The sequence below is a fragment of the Hyperolius riggenbachi genome, chromosome 9 (genome assembly GCF_040937935.1).
Source record: "Hyperolius riggenbachi isolate aHypRig1 chromosome 9, aHypRig1.pri, whole genome shotgun sequence".
Lineage (NCBI taxonomy): Eukaryota > Metazoa > Chordata > Amphibia > Anura > Hyperoliidae > Hyperolius > Hyperolius riggenbachi.
In genome coordinates this window covers 227,855,555-227,883,406 of record NC_090654.1, presented here as the reverse complement: position 1 = coordinate 227,883,406, position 27,852 = coordinate 227,855,555, and the positions used below count along the sequence as shown (strand labels likewise).

Below are 27,852 nucleotides of genomic sequence, written 5' to 3'. Positions count from 1 at the left end.
GGATTTCTTGAGGATGTTGAAGGAGGGGGCTGCCCTAAAGGGTGGAGGTAGGGAGTTCCATAGTGTTGGAGCAGCTCTTGAGAAGTCCTGGAGGCGTGCATGGGACTGGGTGATGCGGGGGGCGGTTAGCCAAAGTTCATTGGAAGAGCACAGTGAGCGGCTAGGTGTGTACCTCTGAGTATGATCGTAAATGTAGGTTGGACAGGTTTTGTGGTCAGATTTGTAGGTCAGACACAGTATCTTGAATCTGATTCTGGACTGGATAGGAAGCCATAATAGTGCAGTTAGGTGAACTGACCTTCTTTACCCATTTTAATCAGCTAGGGGGATCCAAGTCTATGCAAAGTAATAAAGACACCAAAGGGGTGCCAATGTTTCCTAAAACTCTCATTACTTACAGAATGCTGAGAGAGGAGGACAGTTCATGGAAACTGGGAAACAGCCCACTCCAATCTTCCACTCCAGCCTGTTCAACTGGCCCGCGCACAAAAACAAGCTGTGTATAAAGCAGGGTCCTTGGCGTGGTACACTGCACACGTTTCATTCCTTTCATGCAAAAAGATTTGCAACGCAATCTAGCACACTTACTTTAAAGTGATATTCCACTTCTGTTTAAACTAAATGAAAAAATGGCCGTGAACATAGGTCTGAGTTGCTCAAGTCTATCTGAAAGTTAAGGTTATCAAACATTTTTTATATTTCAATTAACAGCTAGCTAGGACATTCCAAAATTTACAAAAACAACAAAGTTCTAATTACTCTTTAGTGAAGCCTTACTCTCTGAACCTCGTTAAAGGACTGTGAGAATAAGTAAACAGATTTTACTCGACTGGGGCTTCTTCCAGCTCTTAGCAGCAGTCTCCTCCGTGTTGTCCTGCGGGCCGCCCATAAAGATTGTGTCCACGCTGGTGAGTCAGCTTTTCTGTGCTTGCGCAGGCATTCATGCCCCTGCATCCACATCAACTGGCGCGTACTGTGCCTGTGCACAACTACTGGCGCAGAAAAGCCAACCCATAGGCAGGGTCACGATCTTTACAGGCGGCCAGCGGGACAACGCGGAGGACTGGGGCTACGTCAAGGGACGGAGACTGCTCCTAGGAGCTGGAAGAAGCCCCAGGTGAGTAAAATCTGTTTAATCGCTCTCGCATCGGAAGTCCTTTAAGCGTATAGTTGCCATGAGCCTTTCCTGAAATCTCTACCTTGGCACAGTGGCCATACATAAGGTGATTTTGTGACTTTTCTTGGGAGCTGAAAACAATCCACCCTCGTATACTAACTCAAAGGACTTGCGCCTGCGCAGTAGAGCGGATACGATCAGGCTCGGCTATTGCTGCCTTAGCCCAAACAAAGAGCTGCTACTGCGCATGATTGCAGAAGGTAAAAAATGCGCCGCTTGTCGAGAAGGTTTCGGGGGAGCCAGCGCTGGAGCTACGGGGGACAGGAAAGCCTCATTGGGACCCTAAGACTTCCCCATCCCGAAGTATTCCCGAGGGGTTTTTTTGTTGTTTTTTTTTTTGTTAGAGTCTCTGGGATTTTGGGAAAGTCCTATTTTGGATTAGGACTATAGATATAATTGTTTATCTCTTCGCTTTATTTTCACTTTAGGTTTGCTTTAAATCTTCTGGCAATCCTTATATTGCATCTTTTCTTCCTATGTTTCCTTAATTGCTTTGTGATTAGGTTATGTGGTCAGAGTAGAGGCAATTTGAGACTAGCACAGATCCATAAACAGACTAAGATTCCAATTACACAAAGAAACCGTAGCCAAAGTGAACCTTTTCAGGTTCTGCTGTTAAGTTATTTTGATAGGAACCTGGAAAACGGCAGACATTTTTCTTCTTTCAGACCAGCAATCTGTCATTGGCTCTGAATGGTAATCAAGGAAGGTGCACGCTATACTTGTACTACACTAATTGGAGGGCACTTAGTCAACTTCTGAGTCTAAACCTAAAATGAAAAAGAATAAACTACACAGAACAAACTGTATTTGTGAAAAATTGAGTTTTAACTCTAAACTTAGTTTTAGAGGGTTTTGCTTGTCAATTTATTGTTTTGCTGCTTTCATTATTGTATCATGATTTAACTTATGTATAGACAAAAAAAAAAACGCTTTTGAATATGCCAGTGTTGGAACCTGTTCAACTCATGCTGACTAGGCCTGGCTCTCTTGCAGCAAGGTCCCCTAAGTGAGATTGATGAAGGACCATGAATGGACAAAGCTCAGAAACCAGGCAAAAGCAGTCATTTTTAGTTTTTCTCTTGACTATTGTCAATGGACCTAGCTGTGACAATCCAGCCCCGCGATCCCGTCGAGATCTGCTCCCGTTAGCGTACGCAGGAAGTACGGGCGCAGACGGACAATGAAGACCGATTGCTGGATCGTCAGAGGGTAGAAAGAAAAAGCGACAGAGCGTGTCAATCCCGTCTAATCTGCTCTCGTTAGCATACACAGGAAGTATGGTGAACAGACTGATCGTAAAGATTGGTCGCACAGCTGCCGACAATATGTAATGGGACAAACATCCACCAATCCCGTATTACTAGGCCACTGTTGCCATGCAGGTCTTATGCACTAGAGACTGCTGGAGGCAAATTCATTGTGTGCGTAGTAAACGGTTAAGATTGGTTGGAGATGCCCATACATGTACAATTCTGATTGTATATACAAATGGTAAACTAAAACTATCGATTTTGCACTGGAAATCGGGTAAATACACTGCCACCACTCTGTCCGTTCAGTAGGGAGGAAAGAGACTCCCGCTATCATAATACGGTAGCCAGCCCAATCACATTCAACATGCTCCAGTCACCGTTCGGGGAATAGTCACTTCCGACGGCTTAAAGACTGTGAGCAATGTGACGCTAAAGAAAGGTTACTGGGTCCCTATGCAATCTCGAATTGTATTTACAACCGAGAAACGAAAGTTATCGATTTCGCACAGGAAATCTGGTACTAGCTAATCCTAGAAGGAAGAAACGGTTATTTACAACCTAGCTAGCAAACCAACAATTTATAAGCAAATCATAAAACAATGCAGTAGTATGACTGACTCTTCAGAGGGCAGATTCGTTATAGCAGCAATCAGATGACCAGAAAAGGCACAAGACTGAACGATAAAAATCGTTCGTTTATTTCTAAACTACATACACACAGCTTACTTTAGAACAGTTTGGTTTGATAGAGAGTAGAGATGAAAAGAAACAGAATGTCCGAATATACAGTTCAAATATGGTTATTGGTAGTCCATGCGGCAATCGCAAGTCTTTGGCGTAAAGTCCAATATGGCGGTTGCCATGCGGCCAACAAGCCTTTGTTAGAAATGGTTCCAAGATGGAGGTTTTGGGGCCAGTGTCCTGCGGGCGGGTCGATTTGATGTTACTTCGACGTCAGATGAAAAGTTAAAGGACCCAGAGCTTTCTGGGCTCTCTCTGGTTATAGCCCCCACTCCAGCAAGGAGGGATTAGGGGGTGTGGATCACACACCTCTTTGGAACAGGAGATCTACCTGTCCCTCGCATGAACACCAAAATATGTCATGATTAAATACAAACACCAAAATAGTCATGATAGGTGTGCTAATCTTCAAACCATACCACCAACCAAACCAGGTTATGTTAAATCTAATAACATTTTCAGGTCGATCAGAATTTAACGATAACAATGATATCAAACTTGGGGGGTTTAGAGTGAACGGTGACAACAAAATGCATATCTCTGCTTTGGCAGGGCTTACCTGTAATTCGGAAACATCCAATTGTGTGGTTGGTTCCGAATTTCATAGTAAGCGGGTTCTAAAGGCCGTTGCCTATTTGGAAAGTCATCTTGACAAAAGATGGATTTCATATTTGTGAGATCACAGAAAGGTCAGCTGGGATATGGATTCTCTTTGATCCTTCAGCTGAGGTAATCCTGAGAGAACCCCCTGCTGTGATCGGTTCCTACCAGTCTGGGGGAAGGGGCGGTTTATTAGCTTCTGTCCATCTAATCTCTGATGGATGAGCTATAACCTTTCCAGGGATGCTGTAGAAACACTTTCACACAGAGGTGAAAAAAGCTGTAATTAGAAGCTACCAAAGAGCCAGGGTTTGTTAGCAGCCAGAGAGTAAGAGAAAAAAAAGGGGATTTTAAACCAACAAATGTCAGTTTGGTTGGTTTGCGAAGGAACTGGCGTTGGTAACTCCATGACGCATTCGATCTGTCATATCGACGGCGTCACACTAGCCACTAAACATGATACATTGGTTACCAGACTGGCCCACCTGATTCCTGTTTTTTTTCTCTTTTTTTTTTTTTTAACTTGGCCTTCCATTTACAGACACAAAGTGGATCCAAGTTTTTATTTCACATAAGGTTACTGAATAAACTCACTGGACTGTGCTCTGTGCTTATTTAGCTAGATCAGAGCGTCTTATCAGCAGTTGTGCATCAGACCTGTGGGATGTGCCAAGGGGTCTCTGCCCTGTGTAAACACAGGCTTAACCCTTTCAGTGCTTCCAGTGAAGTGAATCCAAGTAAAACTTACAGTTTATGGAAATCCTTAACAAAACTGAATTAAAAACCCATGATCCCACAATGGTTATCATGCTGTACCTAATATCTCTTAGAACAGAGAAAGTTCGGAGTTTAGTTCCACTTTAAGGGCCCAAAAGCTAGTTGTAACCAATATCCAATAAGGCAAAAACTAAAGATTTTGCTGGAAGTTTACTTCAAATGTGTAAATTATAACAAGGAGCTCAAATTGTCATGCTTGCGTAGGAAAATTATGCCAGTAAACTGCCCTATGATATTTAATAGTCAGGAGCTTTGCTGACACGGATATAAGGTAGCGATAGGTTTGAAATGTTAGCATGCAAATGGCAGGCTAGTACACAGACGCACACTGCACCACCTTCACACTATCTAGGAGCCATTGCAGAGCACTGTTTGCTGAAACTGGGCCTACTGGACCTGAATATTCATCCAACAGTGTGCGGATGCAGTTATGTATGGAATTACCACAGACATGCAACAATTCCTTAATGCACAATTTAAATCATCACAATGCAATTTGCCAACATGAAAAGGAATGCTGCTCATGGAAACAGCACTTAATATCTCAGGAACACAAAACTTGGACAACATAATGGAAACCCCAAACATTTTGGCATCATAATCTTTGAACATGTTTTAAGCAATCAAAACTTGACATATGTTAATTTTTTTTGTTTATTATTTTGTTATTTGATATGTTTAAGTAAAATTATTGTTTTTTACAGATATTTAAACCAAAGTTTGTTATAATTTATAATAATGGCAGATCTTTCAGACTTTCAAAGAGGCCAAATTGTTGGTGCTCGTATGGCAGGCGCTACTGTAACAGAAACTGCCCGAATTCTTGGCATTTCAAGAGGTACTGTCTCAAAAGTAATGACTGCCTTTGAAGAGAAGGAAAAATGTCCTCAGCAAAGCACAGTTGTGGCCGAAAGTCGAAGTTGTCTGAGAGAGACCGTCAGACTCTAAATCAAATTGTTAGAAAAGCTTGCAAGACCACGGCTCCTAAAATCACTGCAGAGCTGAATGAACACCTACAGAACCCAGTTTCCACAAAAACTGTTAGTCGGGAGCTGCACAAATCTGGATTCCACCGAAGAACTGCAATTAGAAAACCTCTGCTCTCAAAGACAAATGTTTCAAAGCGTTTAGAGTGATGTAGAAACCACCAGAATTGGTCCCTCGAGCAGTGGAAAATTTGATTTTCTCTGACGAATCACCGTTTACCTTATTTCCGACCTCCGGCCGAGTGTACAGTTGGAGACAGCCGAAAGAAGCATTTCATCCAGACTGCCTTCTCCCAACCGGAAAACATGGCCAGGGTTCTGTGATGATCTGGGGTGCTATTTCTTTGAAATCCGCTGGGCCAATGATTTCCCTTCATGGAAGAATTAACAGCCGTGACAATTTAGGAATTTTGGGCGATCAAGTTCATCCTATGGTTCAAGAACTGTTTCCGGAGGAGAATGCCATCTTTGAAGATGATAATGCCCCAATCCATACAGCTAGAATTGTTAAAGAATGGCAAGAGGAACATTCTAATAAAGTTGAGCATCTCATCTGGCCACCACAATCCCCAGCCCTCAACATTATTGAGCATTTATGGTCATTTTTAGAGATTCAAGTAAGAAGTCGATTTCCGCCGCCATCGTCTCTAAAAGAACTGGAGGGTGTTTTAACTAAAGAATGGGCTAAAATTCCTTTGGAAACAATTCACAATTTGTATGAATCAATACTTCGGAGAATTGAGGTTGTAATTGCCGCAAAAGGTGTACCTACACCATATTAAAATATATTTTGTTGATTTTCAATGTGTTTCCATTATTTTGTCCAACCCCTGTATATGCATGTATATATCATGTATCATGGGGACAGTGCTTTGTCAGGTTTGCAGGGCATAACATACATGCTTGCTTGCTGTCATCTGCTGCTTGTGGCATCTGAAGTGCAAAGGATGCAGAGTTTTCTTGTTATCTTCAGTTTTCACCAAATTTAAATTAGCCCAGGGCTTGCTACATGATAGCCGCTGCTCAGCGGCATCCCCCCGCCGGCTTCGATCGCCTTCGGCGATCTCCAATCAGGAAATCCCGTTCAAAGAACGGTGACGGGGCGGGATGACGTCACCGACGTCGGGACGTCATTGGGAGTCCCGATCCACCGCTCAGCGCTGCCTGGCACTGATTAGCCAGGCAGCGCACGGGGTCTGGAGGGGGGGGGGGCGCCCGGCGCGACGGATAGCGGCGATCGAGCGCAAGGCGGCGATCGGTGTGCTGACGCAGCTAGCAAAGTGCTAGCTGCGTGCAGCAAATAAAAATTAAACAAATCGGCCGAGCAGGGCCGAAGAAAACCTCCTGCGCGGCTTACCCCGAACGCCAAGGAGGTTAAACTGGTCATTTGAAAACCGAAGTGCAAACAGACATCATGTACATACTGTCCAACAAAGTGGCTGATCGGTATATTACTGTTATTTTTTAAATCATAGGCTTGTAATAAGTGAGACGAAAAACTGAGAAAATGCACCTTTCCTTCCACATAAAATATCAGCGCCATACACTGTGATAGGGACATAATTTAAACGGTGTAATTCCAGGACAAATGGGAAAATAAAATACATGGGTTTTAATTACGGTAGCATGTATTATTTTAAAACTATAATGGGTGAAAACTGAGAAATAATGAATTGTTTCCATTTTTTTTTCTTCCTGTTAAAATGGATTTATAATACAATAATTCTTAGCAAACTATACCACCCAAAGAAAGCCTAAGTGGTGACGGAAAAAACAAGGTATAAATATTTTCGTTGTGGTAGGCAGTGATAAAGTTATTGGTGAATGAATGGGAGGTGAAAGTTCCTCAGCTGCATAAGGTGAAACAACAGTGAAGGCTGAAGTGGTTAAAAGACTGATAAAACGACTTGCTGTTTGAACGTCTATTAGTTGGACACATGTACGGACCTAACAGTCGTTTGAACGACAGTTGGTTCAACGGAACCACTGAGCGGAAAATTTTTTTTTTCCATGTAGCCAGACAAGGTCTCGCTACATGATAGCCGCTGCTCAGCGGCATCCCCCCAGCCCCTCCGGCGATCGGGGCCATGGCGACGGGCCGGATGACTTCACCGCCGTCGTGACGTCAAAGGGGACTCCGATCCACCCCACTGCGCTGCCTGGCACTGATTGGCCAGGCAGCGCACGGGGTCTGGGGAGGGGGGGCCGCGGCGCGACGAATAGCGGCGGATCGGCGGCGGCGATCACATTGCACACGCAGCTAGCAAAAAAAAAAAATTATGCAAATCGGCCCAGCAGGGCCTGAGCGGTGCCTTCCGGCGGCATAGCCGTGCTCAGCACGGGCTTACCGCCAGGGAGGTTAAGGTGGCCATACATCAGGCGATTTTGCGGACGACTGCCCTTCTATAAAAGTATTGAATGAAAAACTGTGTAGCAACGTGTCCACCCTATTGATGTTTTGATCTGTCTTGTTGCAGTTGTCCTTTAAACAACAGCAATAAACAAGCTTAAAGAGAATCTGTATTGTTAAAATCGCACAAAAGTAAACATACCAGTGCGTTAGGGGACATCTATTACCCTCTGTCACAATTTCGCCGCTCCTCGCCGCATTAAAAGTGGTTAAAAACAGTTTTAAAAAGTTTGTTTATAAACAAAATGGCCACCAAAACAGGAAGTAGATTGATGTACAGTATGTCCACACATAGAAAATACATCCATACACAAGCGGGCTGTATACAGCCATCCTTTTGAATCTCAAGAGATCATTTGTGTGTTTCTTTCCCCCTGCAGCTATCTTCCACTGAAGTGTCTATTTCTTCCTGCAGAGTGCAGACAGCTGTGCCTGTATGTAATTCCTCAGTATGTGAAAGCCCAGCCAGCTCAGAGGAGGATTTATCCAGCTTGTAAAAGATAATAGAACAGAGAGAAGCTGCACTAATCTAAATATCACACAGGCAGTGTACAGAGAGGGGCCTGAAAGGGGGAGTTCATAGCAGAACCATAACACTGAAGAACTTGGCAGCCTTCCAGACACAGGCTGACAAGTCTGACAAGAGAGAGAGAAGTTGATTTATTACAGAGATGGTGATAGTAGAACGTGCTGCAGTAAGCCAGAACACATTAGAATAGCTTTTGGAACTTGTAGGATGATAAAAAACAGGATGCAATTTTTGTTACGGAGTCTCTTTAATGTTATCCTCCCTGCCCATTGGAAAATGCTACATCATTAGCTGCACTGTCATTTCTCCTCACCTCTGAATTTATAAGTAGAAATTGCTTGGGCACAGCTATGGATAACACAGAACCACTACCCGCACCCGACCCGCAGGCCCGCTACCCGCTTTTTTACATTTTCTTCTAAAGTGCACATTTAAAGTAACATTGTGGAGCTGTAAAGTTAATAAAAAACGATTTTTATACACAAACCAAAGCGAAAGAAGGTTTTTAGCTTGCTTTTACTACCCGCGACCCGCACCCGCACACCGCTACCTGCAACGCTACCCGCACCTTAAATCAATTCGGGTACCCGAACCAGACCCGCATTTCGGGTTACTCGCAGGTACCCGACCCGCTGCAGGTCTCTACCTGGAACCACCATGAAAGCAAATCAGATCCCGATCGCTATTGCGGACAGTCACTTTTTCCACAACCTCTTTAAAGGGACACTTAAGTCAAACAAAAAAAATGAGTTTTACTCACCTGGGGCTTCCAATAGCCCGCTGCAGCTGGCCGATGCCCTCGCCATCTCCCTCCGATCCTCCTGGCCCCGCCGGCAGCCACTTCCTGTTTCGGTGACAGGAGCTGACAGGCTGGGGACGCGAGTGATTCTTCGCGTTCCTGGCCACAATAGCGCCATCTATGCTGCCATAGCATATATCATATACCATATAGCAGCATAGAGGGTGCTAATGTGTCTGGGAACGCTAAGAATCACTCGCGTCCCCAGCCTGTCAGCTCCTGTCACCGAAACAGGAAGTGGATGCCGGCGGGCCAGGAGGATCGGAGGGAGACGGCGAGGGCACCGGACAGCTGCAGGGGGCTATTGGAAGCCCTAGGTGAGTCAAACTCATTTTTTTTGTTTGACTTAAGTGTCCCTTTAAGGCCTTAAACCCAAAACTTGAAATGATAGTAACATGGCACTACTTAGTACTACACTGCTTAGGAGATATTCCTGTCAAAACTTTTTTTTATTGGCCTACTCTATACAATACAATAACATTTGTAAAGCACTTTTCTCCCATATGACTCAAAGCATATGTTTTGTAAACACTTGGAACAGCTCAATATTGCCCCTGCTGGCTCAATAGTCCGCTGTCTGAATTAGAAAAAAAAAAAAAACAATGTTTCTAGAAAAATGTGAAGTAGGTTTTCCATAGTTTGAGTGTTAGAGTTAGGTCATCATTCCATGGAGGCATCTACCAATTGCTTATGATTTACTTGCAGATACATAGAATGTATGAGATACAAGGAGTGGATCTACACCACTTTTTGTTAAACCATTGTGACACTTGTCAAATCAAGAATGTGAGATACTTTCAGCACAAACGATGAAATCAGACTTAAAAAACAGTTCTGTCTGTCATATTCACGTAAAAAAAAAATTAAGGAAGCACTACAGTGAATGCACAGCCTTTTAAAGGATACTTGTAGATAAAGGAAAATGGAGATGCCAATACCTACTTCACTGCAAACAAATTTAAAAACGTATTTCCTAACAGCCAAACAGATCCCATGTATTAATATTGTGACTCACTCATCCAGGACAAGCATGCTTGTTCCAGGCCAAAAAACACAGTACTAAAGCCAAATAATCAACAGGCCAGCCAGACGGGACATTTGTTTAAAACCCAATATCAGGATTTTATTTACTTTTGGTTCTGAATAATGTGGAAAAAGGTCAGAAACGTTTGAAATTTTTCATTGGAGTCTGTGTCCCCACAGAGCCATTTCATTCTCTGTCCCCGGTGCACACCATGGAACTTGTGCCCAACAGGCTGCCTGTTTGTATTCACACTGTATTCTGAATAATGATGGAGAATATTATTGGGGTATCAGCTACTGAATGGGATGAAGTTCAATCCTTGGTTACTGCTCCTCTTTAGGGCTATTCATGTCATTTACGTTAGACATTTACCTTTTTCCCCATAAAGGGCAGAATGGTAACATTTTCTGAGGTTACATCAGGATCCATTATGAATCATGACTAGCTGCACAGTTTAATTCTACAAATTAACTAAATGTCTCTAAACACTAGAAATAAAGCACTGAAGGCTATAAAAAGATCACCTAACAACACCATCAAGAGAATAAAGACTCACCATAAACAAAAACCCCTCAGATAACCAATCACAGACCAGAAAGATGCCAGAAGAATGACAAAAGCTAGACCAAAACAATGAATACAGCAAGAATGCAAGCGTACTTTGGCAAGCCATCTCTGAACTTACAAGTGGATATAAGGTTAGGGGTTTGGTAGACGGAAGTGATGGTAGAATCTCTGAATATTACTGATATTCTACTACTGGTATTAGCCAGTGCACAGTTTTACTGATATTCCATTATCCCGATGCCCAAATCACTGTGGCACCCACCCTTTTTCTGCATATGTTCCTGCAGAAATGTAACATAGTTCCTATGACTGCTCACAGAAAAATTCTTCACCATAATCAACCAAAACGGGGGGAAAACCCCCACAAATATAATCCTGCATTCTGAGAGACCTTAGCTGATCCAAGTACGGCCAAATACGTTATAAAAACTGTAGTTACAACTTTAGAAGAAGTCATAGAAGTAAACTGAGCGCAATGAAAGGTGATAAAAGTCTTGCATGAATTGAACTTTTTTTCACTTGTCATTGTAAAATCATAACTGTTCCATGCCTGCTTGTTTGTTGGGGTAATTCAAGGCCCAGATTTTTTTTTTTGTATTTTCTAATTTTGTATTTATAGGACACAGACAAGTTGTATACACCTTTGGCTTTTAGTATCCCTTCTATGCAGACACTCAATTCCCTGACCTCTCTTCTCTAGAACCCTATGTCACTGACCGCATGTTTCTTTATTCATGTTCTACTACTTCCTCAAATTTAACAAAAGTAAAACAAGACTTCCTGCTTCCTATGCTTCTGTTATGTCACCTAACCTAGTCTTTTCATACCGTTCTTTAAAGGACACCCGAAGCGAAAATAAACAAATGAAATAAACAATTTTATCTAACTTCCTTCTTCTAAAAATGACTTAAGATATTCCACAGTTTTATTTTGTTTAAATCTACTTTTTAAGTTTGTACTGTTTTATTGTTTTTGCTCAATGATACATTCATTGAAGTATGCCAAAGCTAAAATCTATGAACTATTGACCCTTTATATCGCTTTCCTGCTCTCAGAAGCCATTTTCTGCTAGAAAAGAGTTTTATAGTTGGAATTTCTGATCAGTGAGGGTCACACTGTAGTCGCTTCCTGTCTGAGTCAGGACTGCGTCAGCCACTTGCATACCTGGTATTTAACGCTTTCAGGCAGAGAAAGGAAAAAAAGGACACAGCATAGTTAGTGTGTTTGGCACTGTACATACCCATGTCTATCTCATGTCACACGTCACTTTGGGTATCCTTTAACCACTAGCCGACCGCCTACTTCATATTGGCGGCGGCAAAGTGGCAGCCCCAGGACCACGTAACGCAGATTGGCGTCAGGTCCTGGGGCACTCTCTGGCCGGGGATCGCGCGCTGGGATGCGCGCGCATCCGCCGGCAATAGGCTCCGCCCACCCGCGACGTCAACCCGCCGGCCAATCGGAAGCACCGGCGGGTTGTTAACCCGACGATCGCCGGATAGGAAGCGTATAATACGCTTTGTAATGTTTACAAAGTGTATTATACAGGCTGCCTCCTGCCCTGGTGGTCCCAGTGTCCGAGGGACCACCAGGGCAGGCTGCAGCCACCCTAGTCTGCACCCAAACACACTGATCTGCCCCCCCCTGCCCCCTGATCGCCCACAGTACCCCTCAGACCCCCCTGCCCACCCCCCAGACCACCGTTTGCACACAATCACCCCCCTAATCACCCATCAATAACTCCCTGTCACTATCTGTCAACGCTATTTTTTTTTAGTCCCTAAACTGCCCCCTGCTACCTCCTGATCACCCCCCCACCCCTCAGATTCTCCCCAGACCCCCCCAGACCCTCCCCCCCCCCTGTGTACTGTATGCATCTATCCCCCCTGATCACCTGTCAATCACCCCCTGTCACTGCCACCCATCAATCAGCCCCTAACCTGCCCCTTGCGGGCAATCTGATCACCCAGCCACACCAATAGATCGCCCGCAGATCCGACATCAGATCACCTCCCAAATCCATTGTTTACATCTATTCTCTCCTCTAAACACCCACTAATTACCCATCAATCACCCATCAATCACCCCCTATCACCACCTGTCACTTTTACCCATCAGATTAGACCCTTGCGGGCACCCAATCACCCGCCCACACGCTCAGATTGCCCTCAAACCCCCCCTTATCGATTCGCCAGTGCATTATTTACATCCGTTCTTCCCTGTAATAACCCACTGATCACCTGTCAATCACCCCCTGTCACTGCCACCCATCAATCACCCCCTGTCACTGCCACCCATCAATCAGCCCCTAACCTGCCCCTTGCGGGCAATCTGATCACCCACCCACACCAATAGATCGCCCGCAGATCCGACATCAGATCACCTCCCAAATCCATTGTTTACATCTATTCTCTCCTCTAAACACCCACTAATTACCCATCAATCACCCCCTATCACTGTTACCCATCAGATTAGACCCTTGCGGGCACCCAATCACCCGCCCACACGCTCAGATTGCCCTCAGACCCCCGCCTTATCAATTCGCCAGTGCAATATTTACATCTGTTATTCCCTGTAATAACCCACTGATCACCTGTCAATCACCAATCAATCACCCCCTGTCATTGCCACCCATCAATCACCCCCTGTCACTGCCACCCATCAATCAGCCCCTAACCTGCCCCTTGCGGGCAATCTGATCACCCACCCACACCAATAGATCGCCCGCAGATCCGACATCAGATCACCTCCCAAGTGCAGTGTTTACATCTCTTCTCTCCTCTAAACACCCACTAATTACCCATCAATCACCCCCTATCACCACCTGTCACTGTTACCCATCAGATTAGACCCTAATCTGCCCCTTGCGGGCACCCAATCACCCGCCCACACCTCAGAACGCCCTCAGACCCCAGCCCTGATCACCTCGCTAGTGCATTGCTTGCATCTATTTCCCCCCTCTAATCACACCTTGAGACACCCATAAATCACCTCCTGTCACCCCCTAGCACACCTACCCATCAGATCAGGCCCTAATTTGCCCCGTGTGGGCTCCTGATCACTCGGCCAAACCCTCAGATCCCCCTCAGACCCCCTTCCGATCACCTCCCCAGTGCATTGATTGCATCTATTTTCCCCTCTAACCGCCCCCTGAGACACCCATCAATCACCTCCTGTCACCCCCCTAGCACTCCTATCCATCAGATCAGGCCCAATACATCCTGTCATCTAAGAGGCCACCCTGCTTATGACCGTTTCCACAAAATTTGCCCCCTTATAGACCACCTGTCATCAAAATTTGCAGATGCTTATACCCCTGAACAGTCATTTTGAGAAATTTGGTTTCCAGACTACTCACAGTTTTGGGCCCGTAAAATGCCAGGGCAGTATAGGAACCCCACAAGTAGAAGATTTTATTTTTTGTCAAAAGTTAGCGGAAATTGGATTTTTATTGTTTTTTTCACAAAGTGTCATTTTTCACTAACTTGTGACAAAAAATAAAATCTTCTATGAACTCACCATACCCCTAACGGAATACCTTGGGGTGTCTTCTTTCTAAAATGGGGTCACTTGTGGGGTTCCTATACTGCCCTGGCACACATGTAGTATCGCCATACTCAGGAGAAGTAGTATAATGTGTTTTGTGGTGTATTTTTACACATACCCATGCTGGGTGGGAGAAACCTCTCTGTAAATGGACAATTGTGTGTAAAAAAAAATCAAAAATGTGTCATTTACAGAGATATGTCTCCCACCCAGCATGGTTATATGTAAAAATACACCACAAAACACATTATACTACTTCGTCTGAGTACGGCGATACCACATGTGTGACACTTTTTTGCAGCCTAACTGTGCTAAGGGGCCCAAAGTCCAATGAGTACCTTTAGGATTTCACAGGTCATTTTGAGACATTTGGGTTCAAGACTACTCCTCACGGTTTAGGGCCCCTAAAATGCCAGGGCAGTATTGGAACCCCACAAATGACCCCATTCTAGAAAGAAGACACCCCAAGGTATTCTGTTAGGTGTATGATGAGTTCATAGAAGTTTTTTTTTTTTGTCAAAAGTTAGCGGAAATTGGATTTTTATTGTTTTTTTCACAAAGTGTCATTTTTCACTAACTTGTGACAAAAAATAAAATCTTCTATGAACTCACCATACCCCTAACGGAATACCTTGGGGTGCCTTCTTTCTAAAATTGGGTCACTTGTGGGGTTCCTATACTGCCCTGGCATTTTAGGGGCCCTAAACCGTGAGGAGTAGTCTAGAATCCAAATGCCTCAAAATGACCTGTGAATAGGACGTTAGGCCCCTTAGCGCACCTAGGTTGCAAAAAAGTGTCACACATGTGGTATCGCCGTACTCAGAAGTAGTATAATGTGTTTTGGGGTGTATTTTTATACATACCCATGCTGGGTGGGAGAAATCTCTCTGTAAATGGACAATTGTGTGTAAAAAAAAATCAAATAATTGTCATTTACAGAGATATTTCTCCCACCTAGCATCTGTATGTGTAAAAATACACCCCAAAACACATTATACTACTTCTCCTGAGTACGGCGGTACCACATGTGTGGCACTTTTTTGCACCCTAAGTGCGCTAAGGGTCCCAAAGTCCAATGAGTACCTTTAGGATTTCACAGGTCATTTTGCGACATTTGGTTTCAAGACTACTCCTCCCGGTTTAGGGCCCCTAAAATGCCAGGGCAGTATAGGAACCCCACAAATGACCCCATTTTAGAAAGAAGACACCCCAAGGTATTCCGTTAGGAGTATGGTGAGTTCATAGAAGATTTTATTTTTGTCACAAGTTAGCGGAAAATGACACTTTGTGAAAAAAAACAATTAAAATCAATTTCCGCTAACTTGTGACAAAAAAAAATTCTTCTATGAACTCACCATACTCCTAATGGAATACCTTGGGGTGTCTTCTTTCTAAAATGGGGTAATTTGTGGGATTCCTATACTGTCCTGGCATTTTAGGGGCCCTAAACCGTGAGGAGCAGTCTTGAAACGAAATTTCTCAAAATGACCTGTGAAATCCTAAAGGTACTCATTGGACTTTGGGCCCCTTAGCGCAGTTAGGGTGCAAAAAAGTGCCACACATGTGGTATCGCCGTACTCAGGAGAAGTAGTATAATGTGTTTTGGGGTGTATTTTTCCACATACCCATGCTGAGTGGGAGAAATATCTCTATAAATTGACAATTGTGTGTAAAAAAAATAAAAAAAATTGTCATTTACGGAGATATTTCTCCCACCCAGCATGGGTATGTGTAAAAATACACCCCAAAACACATTATACTACTTCTCCTGAGTACGGCAATACCACGTGTGGCACTTTTTTGCAGCCTAACTGCGCTAAGGGGCCCAAAGTCCAATGAGCATCTTTAGGCTTTACAGGGGTGCTTACAATTAGGCACCCCCCAAAATGCCAGGACAGTGAACACACCCCACAAATGACCCCATTTTGGAAAGTAGACACTTCAAGGTATTCAGAGAGGAGCATAGTGAGTCCGTGGCAGATTTCTTTTTTTTTTGTCGCAAGTTAGAAGAAATGGAAGCTTTTTTCTGTCACAAAGTGTCATTTTCCGCTAACTTGTGACTAAAAATAAAATCTTCAATGAACTCACCATGCCTCTCACTGAATACTTTGGGATGTCTTCTTTCCAAAATGGGGTCATTTGGGGGGTATTTGTACTATCCTGGAATTTTAGCCCCTCATGAAACCTGACAGGTGCGCAGAAAAGTCAGAGATGCTTGAAAATGGGAAAATTCACTTTTTGCATCATAGTTTGTAAACGCTATAACTTTTACCCAATCCAATAAATATACACTGAATGGTTTTTTTTTATCAAAGACATGTAGCAGAATAACTTTCGCGCTCAAATGTATAGGAAATTTTACTTTATTTGAAAAATGTCAGCACAGAAAGTTGAAGTCGTCATTTTTTTGACAAAATTCATGTCTTTTTTGATGAATATAATAAAAAGTAAAACTCGCAGCAGCAATCAAATAGCACCAAAAGAAAGCTGTATTAGTGACAAGAAAAGGAGGTAAAATTCATTTAGGTGGTAGGTTGTATGACTGAGCAATAAACCGTGAAAGCTGCAGTGGTCCGAATGGAAAAAAAGGCTCTGGTCCTTAAAGGGTTTTATGACTGCAGTCCTTAAAGGGAACCTTAACTGAGAGTGATATGGATGTTTCCTGTTAAACAATACCAGTTGCCTGGCAGTCCAGCTGATCTCTGTGACTGCAATAGTGGCTGAATCACACCCTGAAACAAGCATGCAGCTAATCCAGTCTGACTTCAGTCAGAGCACCTGATCTGCATGCTTGTTCAGGGGCTGTGGCTCAAAGTATTAGAGACACAGGATCAGCAGGCGATTCAGGCAACTGGTATTATTTTAAAAGGAAAAATCCATATCCTTCACAGTTTAGGTTCCCTTTAAGTGGTTAAGTTGTAAGCTTGTAAGGGTGGGGCCCTCCACCTATTGTTTTTCTCTATTGTAATGGTTCTATGCAAGCTTTTATTAATATTACCGATAATTGTTATACTTTGCATTACTTATATATTTGTATTGCAAGATGTTCCTATTGCATAGATATGTACTACTAATGTATTGTTACTCACTATGGCCTACATTGTTTACATTGCCCTTTGTTTAATGGCATGGGACAGGATGGTGCTTTAGAAGTAATATAATAATGATGAGTGCATTACGTCTGAAATGTCTAACGTTTCTATCTAGTCAAAGGAAGTGCATCAACTGTACGGCTTTGCATTTGTCTTCCTCTGTGTAAATGAAAATGACTGCTGATTCGCTAAAATGTTTGTCCTGTTTCCACCTGTCATTTCTGCCATGCCGGTTTGAAAAGGTCTGGTTACCATGAGCAATAAAAACAAATACATTCCCCATGAATCAATGCATAGTCTTCACTCTTTTGAAGAAGACTTATACTAAGTTACATGCAGAATTTAAAGTTCTAATTCTAGCACAATGTTTATATGCATTTAAAGAATCCCTGAACAGAAAGTGGGTTTTTGATGATAATTGTGTATGTGAAAGTGGTGCTGTGTTCAAAAGCGAAGGTCTGCACCACAAATAAAACAAAAAACAAACAAAAACAAAACAAAACATGCCTTTATTGCACAACAAAGTTAAAAATCCTTGCCGTTAGGTAGCCTAGGGCATTTTTTTTGGAGCAGTGGCGTGGACCGTCACTTTTGAACACTGGACTAATCCTATCGGTGCACAGGACAGGTACTGCACACTGACACTGCAAATTTGTTGCTTATGGTGCTATTCCAATACCCATTTTTGCTAAGAGTGGTGCTATGACATATCACAGCACCATTCTTACCTCTCAGCACCCCCACAAGTATTTGCAATTCTAGTCTGAAGCATGAATATGAACGAGAAGGAAGAGACCTCCTCCTCTGTCTGCACCCTGTCAGTCCACTGCCCCTTGTTGCCAAATCAGAACCCCACCCCACCTCCCCCCCAGGTCTTCCAATGACATTGTGTCCAGAGCATTACTGTCTCTAGCTCATGAACAGAAACGCCCATTGTGTCTCAGAATGAGTGATGCCCCCGAAGTTCTTTCAGGGTCAGCGCTATTTTGGAAGTGACAGAAAGGTTTCTAAATGTGTGCCCCCGCAGAACATGACCACTGACAGAAAAAAAAGGGAGGTGATTAGAAGGTAAGTAATGTAAACTGCTTGCTCCCTCCCCTCTTTCAATTACTCTGAAGCCAAGCTTTCTGATTAGAAACAAGTGCCTGTCCATGCCAGACCCATGCTTTACAAACACTGGCGTAACAATTGGCCCTGCAGCCCCTGCTCCTGCGGGGGGGGGGGGCTGTTTTGGTACAGTAATTTAAGCTGGAGGGGTCGCAGCATGAGGGGAAAGCCATAGCCATACTCGGCGGGGAGGGGGGACGTTCCCCCCCCCCTCCCTTACCTAAGGGCTCTCCCCTCTGCGTTCCCCTCCAGCTTAAATTACTGTATGGGCAGCGGCAGCTACATACCTTCCGTGCATTCCTCAGAGTGAGGAACGCACGCTGGAGCGCACGGAAGGTATGTAGCTGCCGCTGCCCAGACAGGAATTTAAGCTGGAGGGGAGAGCCCCGAGGTGAAGGGGGGGGGGGGTCCAACGTCCTCCCTCCCCGCTGAAGGTAGCCATGGCTTTCCCCTTATGATGCAACCATTCCAGCCTCCCAAAACGGCCCTGAGAGGGCCCGGGGGGGGGGGGGGCGCTCGCCACTCAGAATTCCTGCAGTGGGGCCCGGTGGGGCCTAGTTACTCCCGGTTATAAAGCAGCATGTAAAGAAGCAGCAGCTAAAGGAAATGAAATTTTAGGATGCATAAAAGGGGAAAAACATGCAATGCCAGTATACTCCTGCCTCTTTTAGGCTGGAAATACACCACGAGTTCTTTTGGCAGATAGATGGCTTGATAGATAATGGCGGACAGGTCCAATCTGATTATGATCGATTTTCTCATAGAAGTAAATGTAAATCGATCTAAAAATTAACAGAAAACCGATCAGCCAGTAAATCTGTCGAAAAAGCTAATTGTGTATTCCCAGCATTATAACCCATTTCACACTATTTCTGTGAGGTGTTACTTGCAGTATGGCTGACATTCCCAGAAATGAATGGTAGAAGTGAGTGCTGTCCAGTAAAAGGAGAGAAATTATGAGAGGAACCATTTATAACAATGGGTCCATGCTAAACAGTTCGCCGTGCAATGCTGCATACATAATTGCATACAGTGTGTAAGGAGACTAAGGTCACATCTAGAATACTGGAATACAGTTTTTTGGGTACCAAATTATATGAAAAAAATGTTGTTTTTTTAACAAATATGGCCTGCTAAACTAATCAGAGTAATAGCAGGTCTAATAAACAAAGATATGTTAGACAAACTGGGCTTATGTGACTGAGGAGATAGAATTAACATGTATACATAAATCTACGGTTAAAACAAATGCTTGACAAAATGCATTTTCATTTCTAGGACTGCTCACTCTGCCTCTTAAGATGCAATCACAGCAGTATCGCAAAACGTGCGTCAGCCTGAGGCTTTCCCTTCTGAACATATTTTACAAACTACATGTCTAAGTAACAGTATAGATACAAGTGAAAATAAACTGATGAGATAAACAATTGTATCTATCCTGCTACTCCTGAAAACGACTTTAGATATCCAATGGTTTTATTTTATATGTTAACATTTACAAAGCAGATTTAGCTATTTATTGTTTCCGCTCAATGGCGGTCTATTAGGTGTGCCAGAGCTCAAATACATGAACTATATACCTTTTTGTATCTATCCACTGCTCTCAAAAGTTGTTCTCTGCAGGCAAACGTTTTATGGCTGTAATACCTTATCAGTGAGGGTTACTATATAATCCCACAAGGGTCTGACAAGAGATAAACTGTCACTTGCATGCATGAAATTAAACTTTTAATTAAGAAAAGAAAAATGGAAATGCAGCCTAGTGGTTTGTGTGCATGGCACTATACATACACAATTATCTCATCACGTCACCTCGGGTACACCTTAAAGTACTCCTGAATCGGTATAAATATCCTGTGAGAAAAAAAAACCCAGTGCAGCATTACTTACCTACTCAGGATTTCCCTCGGCATCTTATTGGGCACTCCAGGTCTCCCATTCCACTGCAATTGCATTTTATAAATATTGGCTCCCGCACAGCAATGGCGCTGACCCTGTAAGTACTTCCGGGTCAGCACCAATTCCGGCAAAGATTGCACATCCCCGTTTGTCAGTGTATGCGCGAGGGACTCGCCGAAGCACCACAAGAGCGCGCACACACTGCGCACAGCTCTCCTGCGCAATGAGAGCTGTGAAGCAGTTACAACACGAACGCGTATTACAGGACTGTAACTATACCGCAAGTATACATGGATGTGCTGACAGAGAAAATCATAGAGGAGGGGCTGAGGAAAAACTGCCGCTTCCTTTCTGCCGGATTAACGTTCCATTTTAGGTTGAAAATTACAGAGTGGCAGAGCGGGGACCCCAGTGGGCAATTTTTGGCGAGGTTTGTGCTGTGATAGAAGCCACAGCACCTGCAACAAGAAAATACAAGATCATTAAAACCCAGCGCTCAGTTCAGGGGTACTTTAAGGCACAGCCATACAGAATGTCCATACATAAATGTACTTACTCCCTGTTCATCAAGTTTCAGGAGTTGATCTGTAACTTTCGGAGTGTTGAAGGCCAGCCGCAAACACTGTACATTCAGCTCAGGCACGACATGCTCAAGGACTTCTTTAAGTGGCAGACCTCTTGCTGTGCCGTGTTTGGCAGTTGATGGAATAGCATCCTCAAGCACTGAGCCACGTAACGTCATGAGCTAAGAATAAAAGATAAAATACATGTCACGGAACTTATTATCAAGGCTGCAGACAGAAGTACTTATTACAAGGACATCTAATATTAATGTATAGAATATAAAACCAGCACCCTTCACTTCCTGAAGAACAGGCTAATTAATCATTGCCACGTTCCAACATATGCTAGCTGTGGGATGTTCCCCATTATAAATTCAAAACCTATTTAAATCTCCTGGTGAATTAATCTTCTTGGTTTAAGAGCAAACAGTGTTTCAGATTAAACAGTCTTTCAGATGATCACATGGAATTTTGTTTAAGAGTTTAAAGCCCAACTAAAAGCTTAAAGGGATACTGTAGGGGGGTTGGGGGAAAAGGAGTTGAACTTACCTGGGGCTTCTAATGGTCCCCAGCAGACATCCTGTGCCCACGCAGCCACTCCCCAATGCTCCGGCCCTGCCTTCGGTTCACTTCTGGAATTTCAGACTTTAAAGTCTGAAAATCACTGTGCCTGTGTTGCTGTATCCTCGCTCCCGCTAATGTCATCAGGAGCGTACTGCGCAGACACAGACCATGCTGGGCATGCGCTGTGCGCTCCTGGTGACATCAGGGGAAGCGAGGACACGGCAACGCAGGCTCAGTGGTTTTCAGACTTTAAAGTCTGAAATTCCAGAAGTGAACCGGAGGCGGGGCTGGAGCATCGGTGAGTCGCTGCACGGGCACAGGATGCCTGCGGGGGACCATTAGAAGCCCCGGGTAAGTTCAACTCATTTTCCCCCAACCCCCCTACAGTATCCCTTTAAAGGGGAACTGAAGAGAGAGGTATATGGAGGCTGTCATGTTTATTTCGTTTTAAGCAATACCAGTTGCCTGGCAGCCCTGCTGATCCTCTGCCTCTAATACTATTAACCATAGCCCCTGAACAAGCATTCAGCAGATCAGGTGTTTCACTGGTTCAGACTTTAAAGTCAGATCTGACAAGACTAGCTGCATGCTTGTTTCTGGTTTTATTCAGATACTACTGCAGAGAAATAGACCAGCAGGGCTGCCAGGCAACTGGTATTGATTGAAAGGAAATAAACATCACGGCCTCCATATAGCTCTCTCTTCAGTTCCCCTTTAAAGCTGTATAAAACCTTGACATAATATTCAATAAAAACAGGTTTTCCTACTTCTTATATGCCATACGGCTATCATATTTGCATTTGTGCATAAGTATTATTCATTTAGAAATTACAAGTTCCCAAAAGTACAGTTTTTTGCCTTTAGAGCTTACTTTGCATTTTATTCATAACTGGTTTTATTCATCTTGTATTGAAGGTAAAATGCTTTGAGTTTCTCTCTGTGTCCAGGAGCTTCTGCACAGTCAGAGAATGTGCCACATTCCTCACTTGATACAATTAAGTAAACACAAGATAACATTATCCACAATTCAGATGTGTCCAGATTTCTCTGCACTGAACTTTCAAGCTCTGTGTTTAACTAATTAAATGCTGCTCCAGTAAAAAAAAAAAAAAGTTGGTAGTACATAATATGCTGTAAATAATTTTATAGAGCAAAGAAGAAATGCTGGGTTTCATTCCGCTTTAAAAGAAAAAAAGCAGGGCTAGGGATGATTAATTCCGAATTACCTCCATATGCACTCCCCACAGATTTCTCACAGGGTATGATTTTAAATGAAGATGGCTGCTCTTGACTTGAAGCCTTGTACAGAGCCCTAGACAATCGTTGGCCAGGTGGGTCGTTTGCTGTCTTTTGGGCTGAAAATTGTATAACTGCCCCCCATTTGTGTTGTGTCCATTGAACAGTATCTAAGCAGTGATTCCGCGTGGCATTTGTGACCCTAACTAACCCTAACTAATGATGCAGAATTGTTAAGGGTGTCTATTATGTGATTAGTGAACAGGCTTCCGAGAGTAAAAGGTGGCCATACACTGATAGATTTGTAGCAGATTCGACCATCAGATAGATTTCGGTCAGAAGACCGTCAGGTCGAATCTGACAGGAATCGGAATGAAATCTATTGGAAATCAATCTAAATGCATTATTGCACCATTAGATCCAATGCAACTCTATAAGCCATCAATCTGCTGCCAGCAGCAGATCGACCTAGATTTTCCATCCTGGCACAGTTTAAATAGATCGAAATCGCCCGCAAATCGTGCATCGATTTGCGGTCGATCTATCAAACAAATGCCGAAATCGACCAGTGTACGGGGCCCTTTAGGAAAGAGAGACAGAGCCAGCTTGTTGAGGTAAAGCCATGGTCCTAGCTCTAAGATGTTAAGAGAGTTGCCTGAACATACCGCACACTATGAAAAATAGCTGGGGGGGGGGGGGGGGGGGGTAAGGAGAGAGAGGAGAAAGCATGCACGGTTATGCTGCACTAGCCCTGCCATTTGCATTATTGTCATTGTGAAAAAAGAAGAGAATACCAGGCTGCTGTAAATTGCCAACACTGCCAAAAATTTAAAGTGGAAGCAGACATTTTAATTCAAATAATTGCCCCTAAAGAGCACAGATCAAACTAAAAATATACTCTACCCTAGACTAATAATGTAAGATTTATATGTTTGCATTTTTGGCAAGGAAATCTCAAAAACAGCAATTGAAGTCAGTGGTTATAAACTGACCATTTGAGAGTTGTGGCTTTAAATATTTTTTTTTTTCCAAACCGGTTCTAGACATGATCTTATTTCTGTTAAGCAATACATACCCAACTCCACCATATGTTACATATAAGTGAATGTGCTGAAACATGTAAGCAATGCATGGAGAGTGAAATGGCAAACCAAGTAGTACCCGTATACAGGGCTGCAAGAAAGGGCTTCTCAGTCCCCCCCCCCCCCCCCATAAAAGGATAACTGGGTATCTCTCGAAAGAAGTAATGACAGGTACATAAGAGCAGGTCTGTGAAGTCGGAGTTGGAGCAATTTTGGGTACCTGGAGTCAGAGGTTTCATTAACTGAGGAGTCGGATGATTTTTGTACCAAATCCATAGCCCTGGTAAATATTAGACGAAGGAGTCAAAGTCTGAGCCATTTTGGGTACCTGGAGTCAGAGTTGGAGTCGAACGTCCCATAAACTGAGGAGTTGGATTCAGATCATTTTTGTACTGACTCCACAGCCTTACATAAGAGACACCACTAAGCATGGCATATTTGTATGGCATGTATTGCAATATGTAAACTCAAGGTTTCTTAGACTTAGAGATGTGATTGTAGGTTTTACGCTCCTGCTTGATTTGTACCGAAGAAGCAACTGCACACTATGTGCTTTCAAACTGGCTGACAAGCTCTTTCCTGTAGCCCTATATATGCCAGGTGTTGCGTGGTTTCAGAGTGCTTGCCATTTTCACTTTCCATGATTTGCTTAAACAAGCACAAAAAGCAGATTATAAATATCCATTGGGCAAAAGAGAGGAAGCAATGTATAACCATAATCATTGAGGGCTGTGGGTTATAGACTAAAGGTGCCCATACACTCGTCAGATTGGCAGCAGATAGATAAGAAATGCATCTGATGATCTATCTGATGCGTTTTTAGAAAATTTTTTACCAGGATAGAATTCCAATAGATTTCAGTATGAAATCTATTGAAATTCGATCTGATGGCATTTTTTTTATTAAGGCCAATGCAAACTGATAAGCAATCTCATCAGATCGACCTGCCAGTTCAATGGAAATCCATCGAAATCGGCCATCGATTGGTCGATTGGCCATCCGATTTGCAAACGATCAATCGATCGGGATCGATCGGTCGGCCAGAAAATTGGCTGAGTGTATGGGCCCCTTAACTCAGGACCTTTTTTATTAACAAAAACTATACATACATGCTCTAATAGACAGCATTAGTCATGATAAATTCCTTTTAAAAGCTTCTAGATGTCCATGCTACTACCTGACGTTTAACTCTTCTTTGACTGCTAGAGAGCAATAAAGGCAGTGATAACCTTTTAGTGCCTGCAGCAATGTCATATCCTCAATCTTGGTCTGCATTCAGAATAGGCCTGATTGCAGCCCCTGTGACATAAATGCAGATTCTGGCCAGCAAAGGGGCATGAGCAAAATTATGTTATTTATACTATGTAGAAGATGGCAGAGACACTGAAAAGGTCAAAGTTTACTTTGCTTTAAAGGGGTGATTTGCAGCATTTCTTCGCATGTGAATTTGGAAAGGGAAATCACAGCATATCAATAGGCGGCTTCCAGGTACATACTCATCAGACCAAGTGCTGGTGTCCATCACAGAGACAGACGCCAGCATAAGAAACCTGGAAACCTGTCCTAGGCATTCAAGGGAAACTTCAGTTCCTGAACCAATAGAAAACGTGAAGTGGTAGTAAAGCTGTGCAGCATCTGTTCACAGTAGGCTGTTAAAAGGTAATATTTCAGTATTTACCATTCCTCTGCAACAGAATGGCAACCCCAGCCCAGCAACTAAACAAAAGGAAGACCTGCTTCCACCTGGAAGACAAACTTCAGCCCATCCCCTCTCTTCCCAATTCAGGCCCAGGTGGTTTCAAGGTTTTGGGCAATCAGTAAGGTAGGTCTCAAAAACAAAATTATAGCTCAAGTATAAACTGTTGCTCTAAACTGGAAAATATGTTAAAGTATTTCTCCAGATTTACAATGTAGAGTGAGGCATCTAGCACCATAGGTTACTATGAACTGAGCATTGTTTAGCGGGAATGAGACAGCAGAGTGTTAGAGGAATGTTATAACCAAATTAATAAGAACTAAATAGACAAGCATGAAGAAATAATTTAACTACTTAAGCCCAACTGGACGAACATTCTCGTCCAGTTGGCCTGCGCTCGCTCCCGCTGCCGGCCATTAGCCCAGCGATCAATGAATGGGATTATAGATCCCATTCACTGATCGAAGCCCCCCGCAGAAAAGCCGACAGCCTCTTATCAGAGGCTGCGGTTTTTCTGAGTTACAAAAGGTTTCCCGTCGTCCTAATACTTCCTGAAAGCGAACGATCACGCTTCCAGGATTTTTTTTGACTGTGGCCATCTTGTGTCCAAATAGTAAAACTACATCCACATCTATTTTTTACTAAACAAATACATTATTTTACATTTAAAATTAGCTGTTTACCTCCCACACCACAAATAACCCAAATAAATTTTTTAGTAAAAGAAAAAAATTTTTTTTTACTAAAACAAAAAAAATAAAATAGTTACCTAACGGTCAGAACTTTTTAAATATGGATGTCAAAGGAGTATATTAATATAATTTTTAAATTATGGGCTTGTAAATAGTGTTGGCCGCAAATTGAAAAAATGCATCTTTATTTCCAAATAAAATATCAGCGCCATACATTGTGATAGGGACATAATGCAAATGGTATAAGCGGGACAAATGGGCAAATAAAATACATGGGTTTGATTATGGTAGCATATATTAAATTCTTTTTTTCCATTTTTTAATATTCCTGTTAAATGGATTTAGAATAAATTAATTCTTAGCAAAATGTATCACCCAAAGAAAGCCCAATTGGTGGTGGAAAAAAACAAGCTATAGATCAATTTATTGTGATGAGTAGTGATAAAGTTATTGGCAAATGGATGGGAGGTGTAAGTTGCTCAGATGCAAAAAATAAACAACCGTTCGGGCTTAAAGGAGTTATCAGCCTAAAATGAACAAAATAAGCGCTACTTACCCGGGGCTTCCTCCAGCCCCAAGCTTCCAGCATGTCCCTCGCCGCAGCTCTGCACGCAGCCGTTCGCCGCAGCTCCCTCCCGGTCCACCTTGAGGTCGGCCTGACGTCATAACCTCAAACAGCTGCATGCAGAGCTGCGGCGAGGGACATGCTGGGTGCTTGGGGCTGGAGGAAGCCCCAGGTAAGTAGCGCTTATTTTGTTCATTTTAGGCTGATAAAGTGGTTAAATGTGGATGGACCTGAAAACAGCTACTAGAATCAAAGGCAAAATCTTAATTAAAAGTGCAAAACAGACCATCAAAACACCATTGGTAGTGACATTCCACAGACAGTGGTAGTCAGAACATGGACAAGATGGCTTAATTCATTGATTAAAAGGAGACAGTTCAAACATTGTGCAGGTCCAAAATTTTATATAAGACTAATGCTGAATACACACGGTGCGCTCCCGCCCTCGATTTCCTGCTCGATTCCCGTCGATTCGTTTATTTCCAACATGTCCGATTTGCATTTCGATGGATCGTTAGGTCGATTCGCATGCAAAGTATACCAATTCGACCTAACGATCCATCGAAATGCAAATCGGACATGTTGGAAATAAACAAATCGACGGGAATCGAGCAGGAAATAGAGTGCGGGAACGCACCGTGTGTATCCAGCATAAGTAGTACACGGCCAACTCTCTAGAGCAGTGGTCCTCAAACTAAGGCCCGCGGGCCAAATGCGGCCCCCTGAGGCTTATTCACCGGCCCCTCACTCAACATCTATTACGTATAGTTGCGGTCCACTGCATCTTTAAATATCTGCAACCCACAAAGAATATTAGTGCTTGCACCACCCATCCACGTGGGTCCAATTGGACTGCAGGTTGTCACCTGGTTATGCTTCACGGTCTGTAGTAAAGATGTTTTTTCCGGTGCCACATGAATGGCTGCTTCTCCTCCGGAGTTCTC

General features: G+C 43.3%; 1 protein-coding gene across 5 annotated transcripts in view; it reads right to left on the bottom strand.

Annotated features, from left to right (window-relative positions):
• The window catches only part of SIPA1L1 (signal induced proliferation associated 1 like 1), a 370,713-nt gene that overhangs the window by 132,626 nt on the left and 210,235 nt on the right, over nt 1-27,852 (bottom strand). For all 5 annotated transcript variants that reach the window (XM_068254095.1, XM_068254094.1, XM_068254096.1 and 2 more), the window contains one exon: nt 21,067-21,255. In XM_068254095.1, coding sequence (XP_068110196.1) covers nt 21,067-21,255 — 189 coding nt within the window. The remainder of the gene's footprint in view (nt 1-21,066; nt 21,256-27,852) is intronic.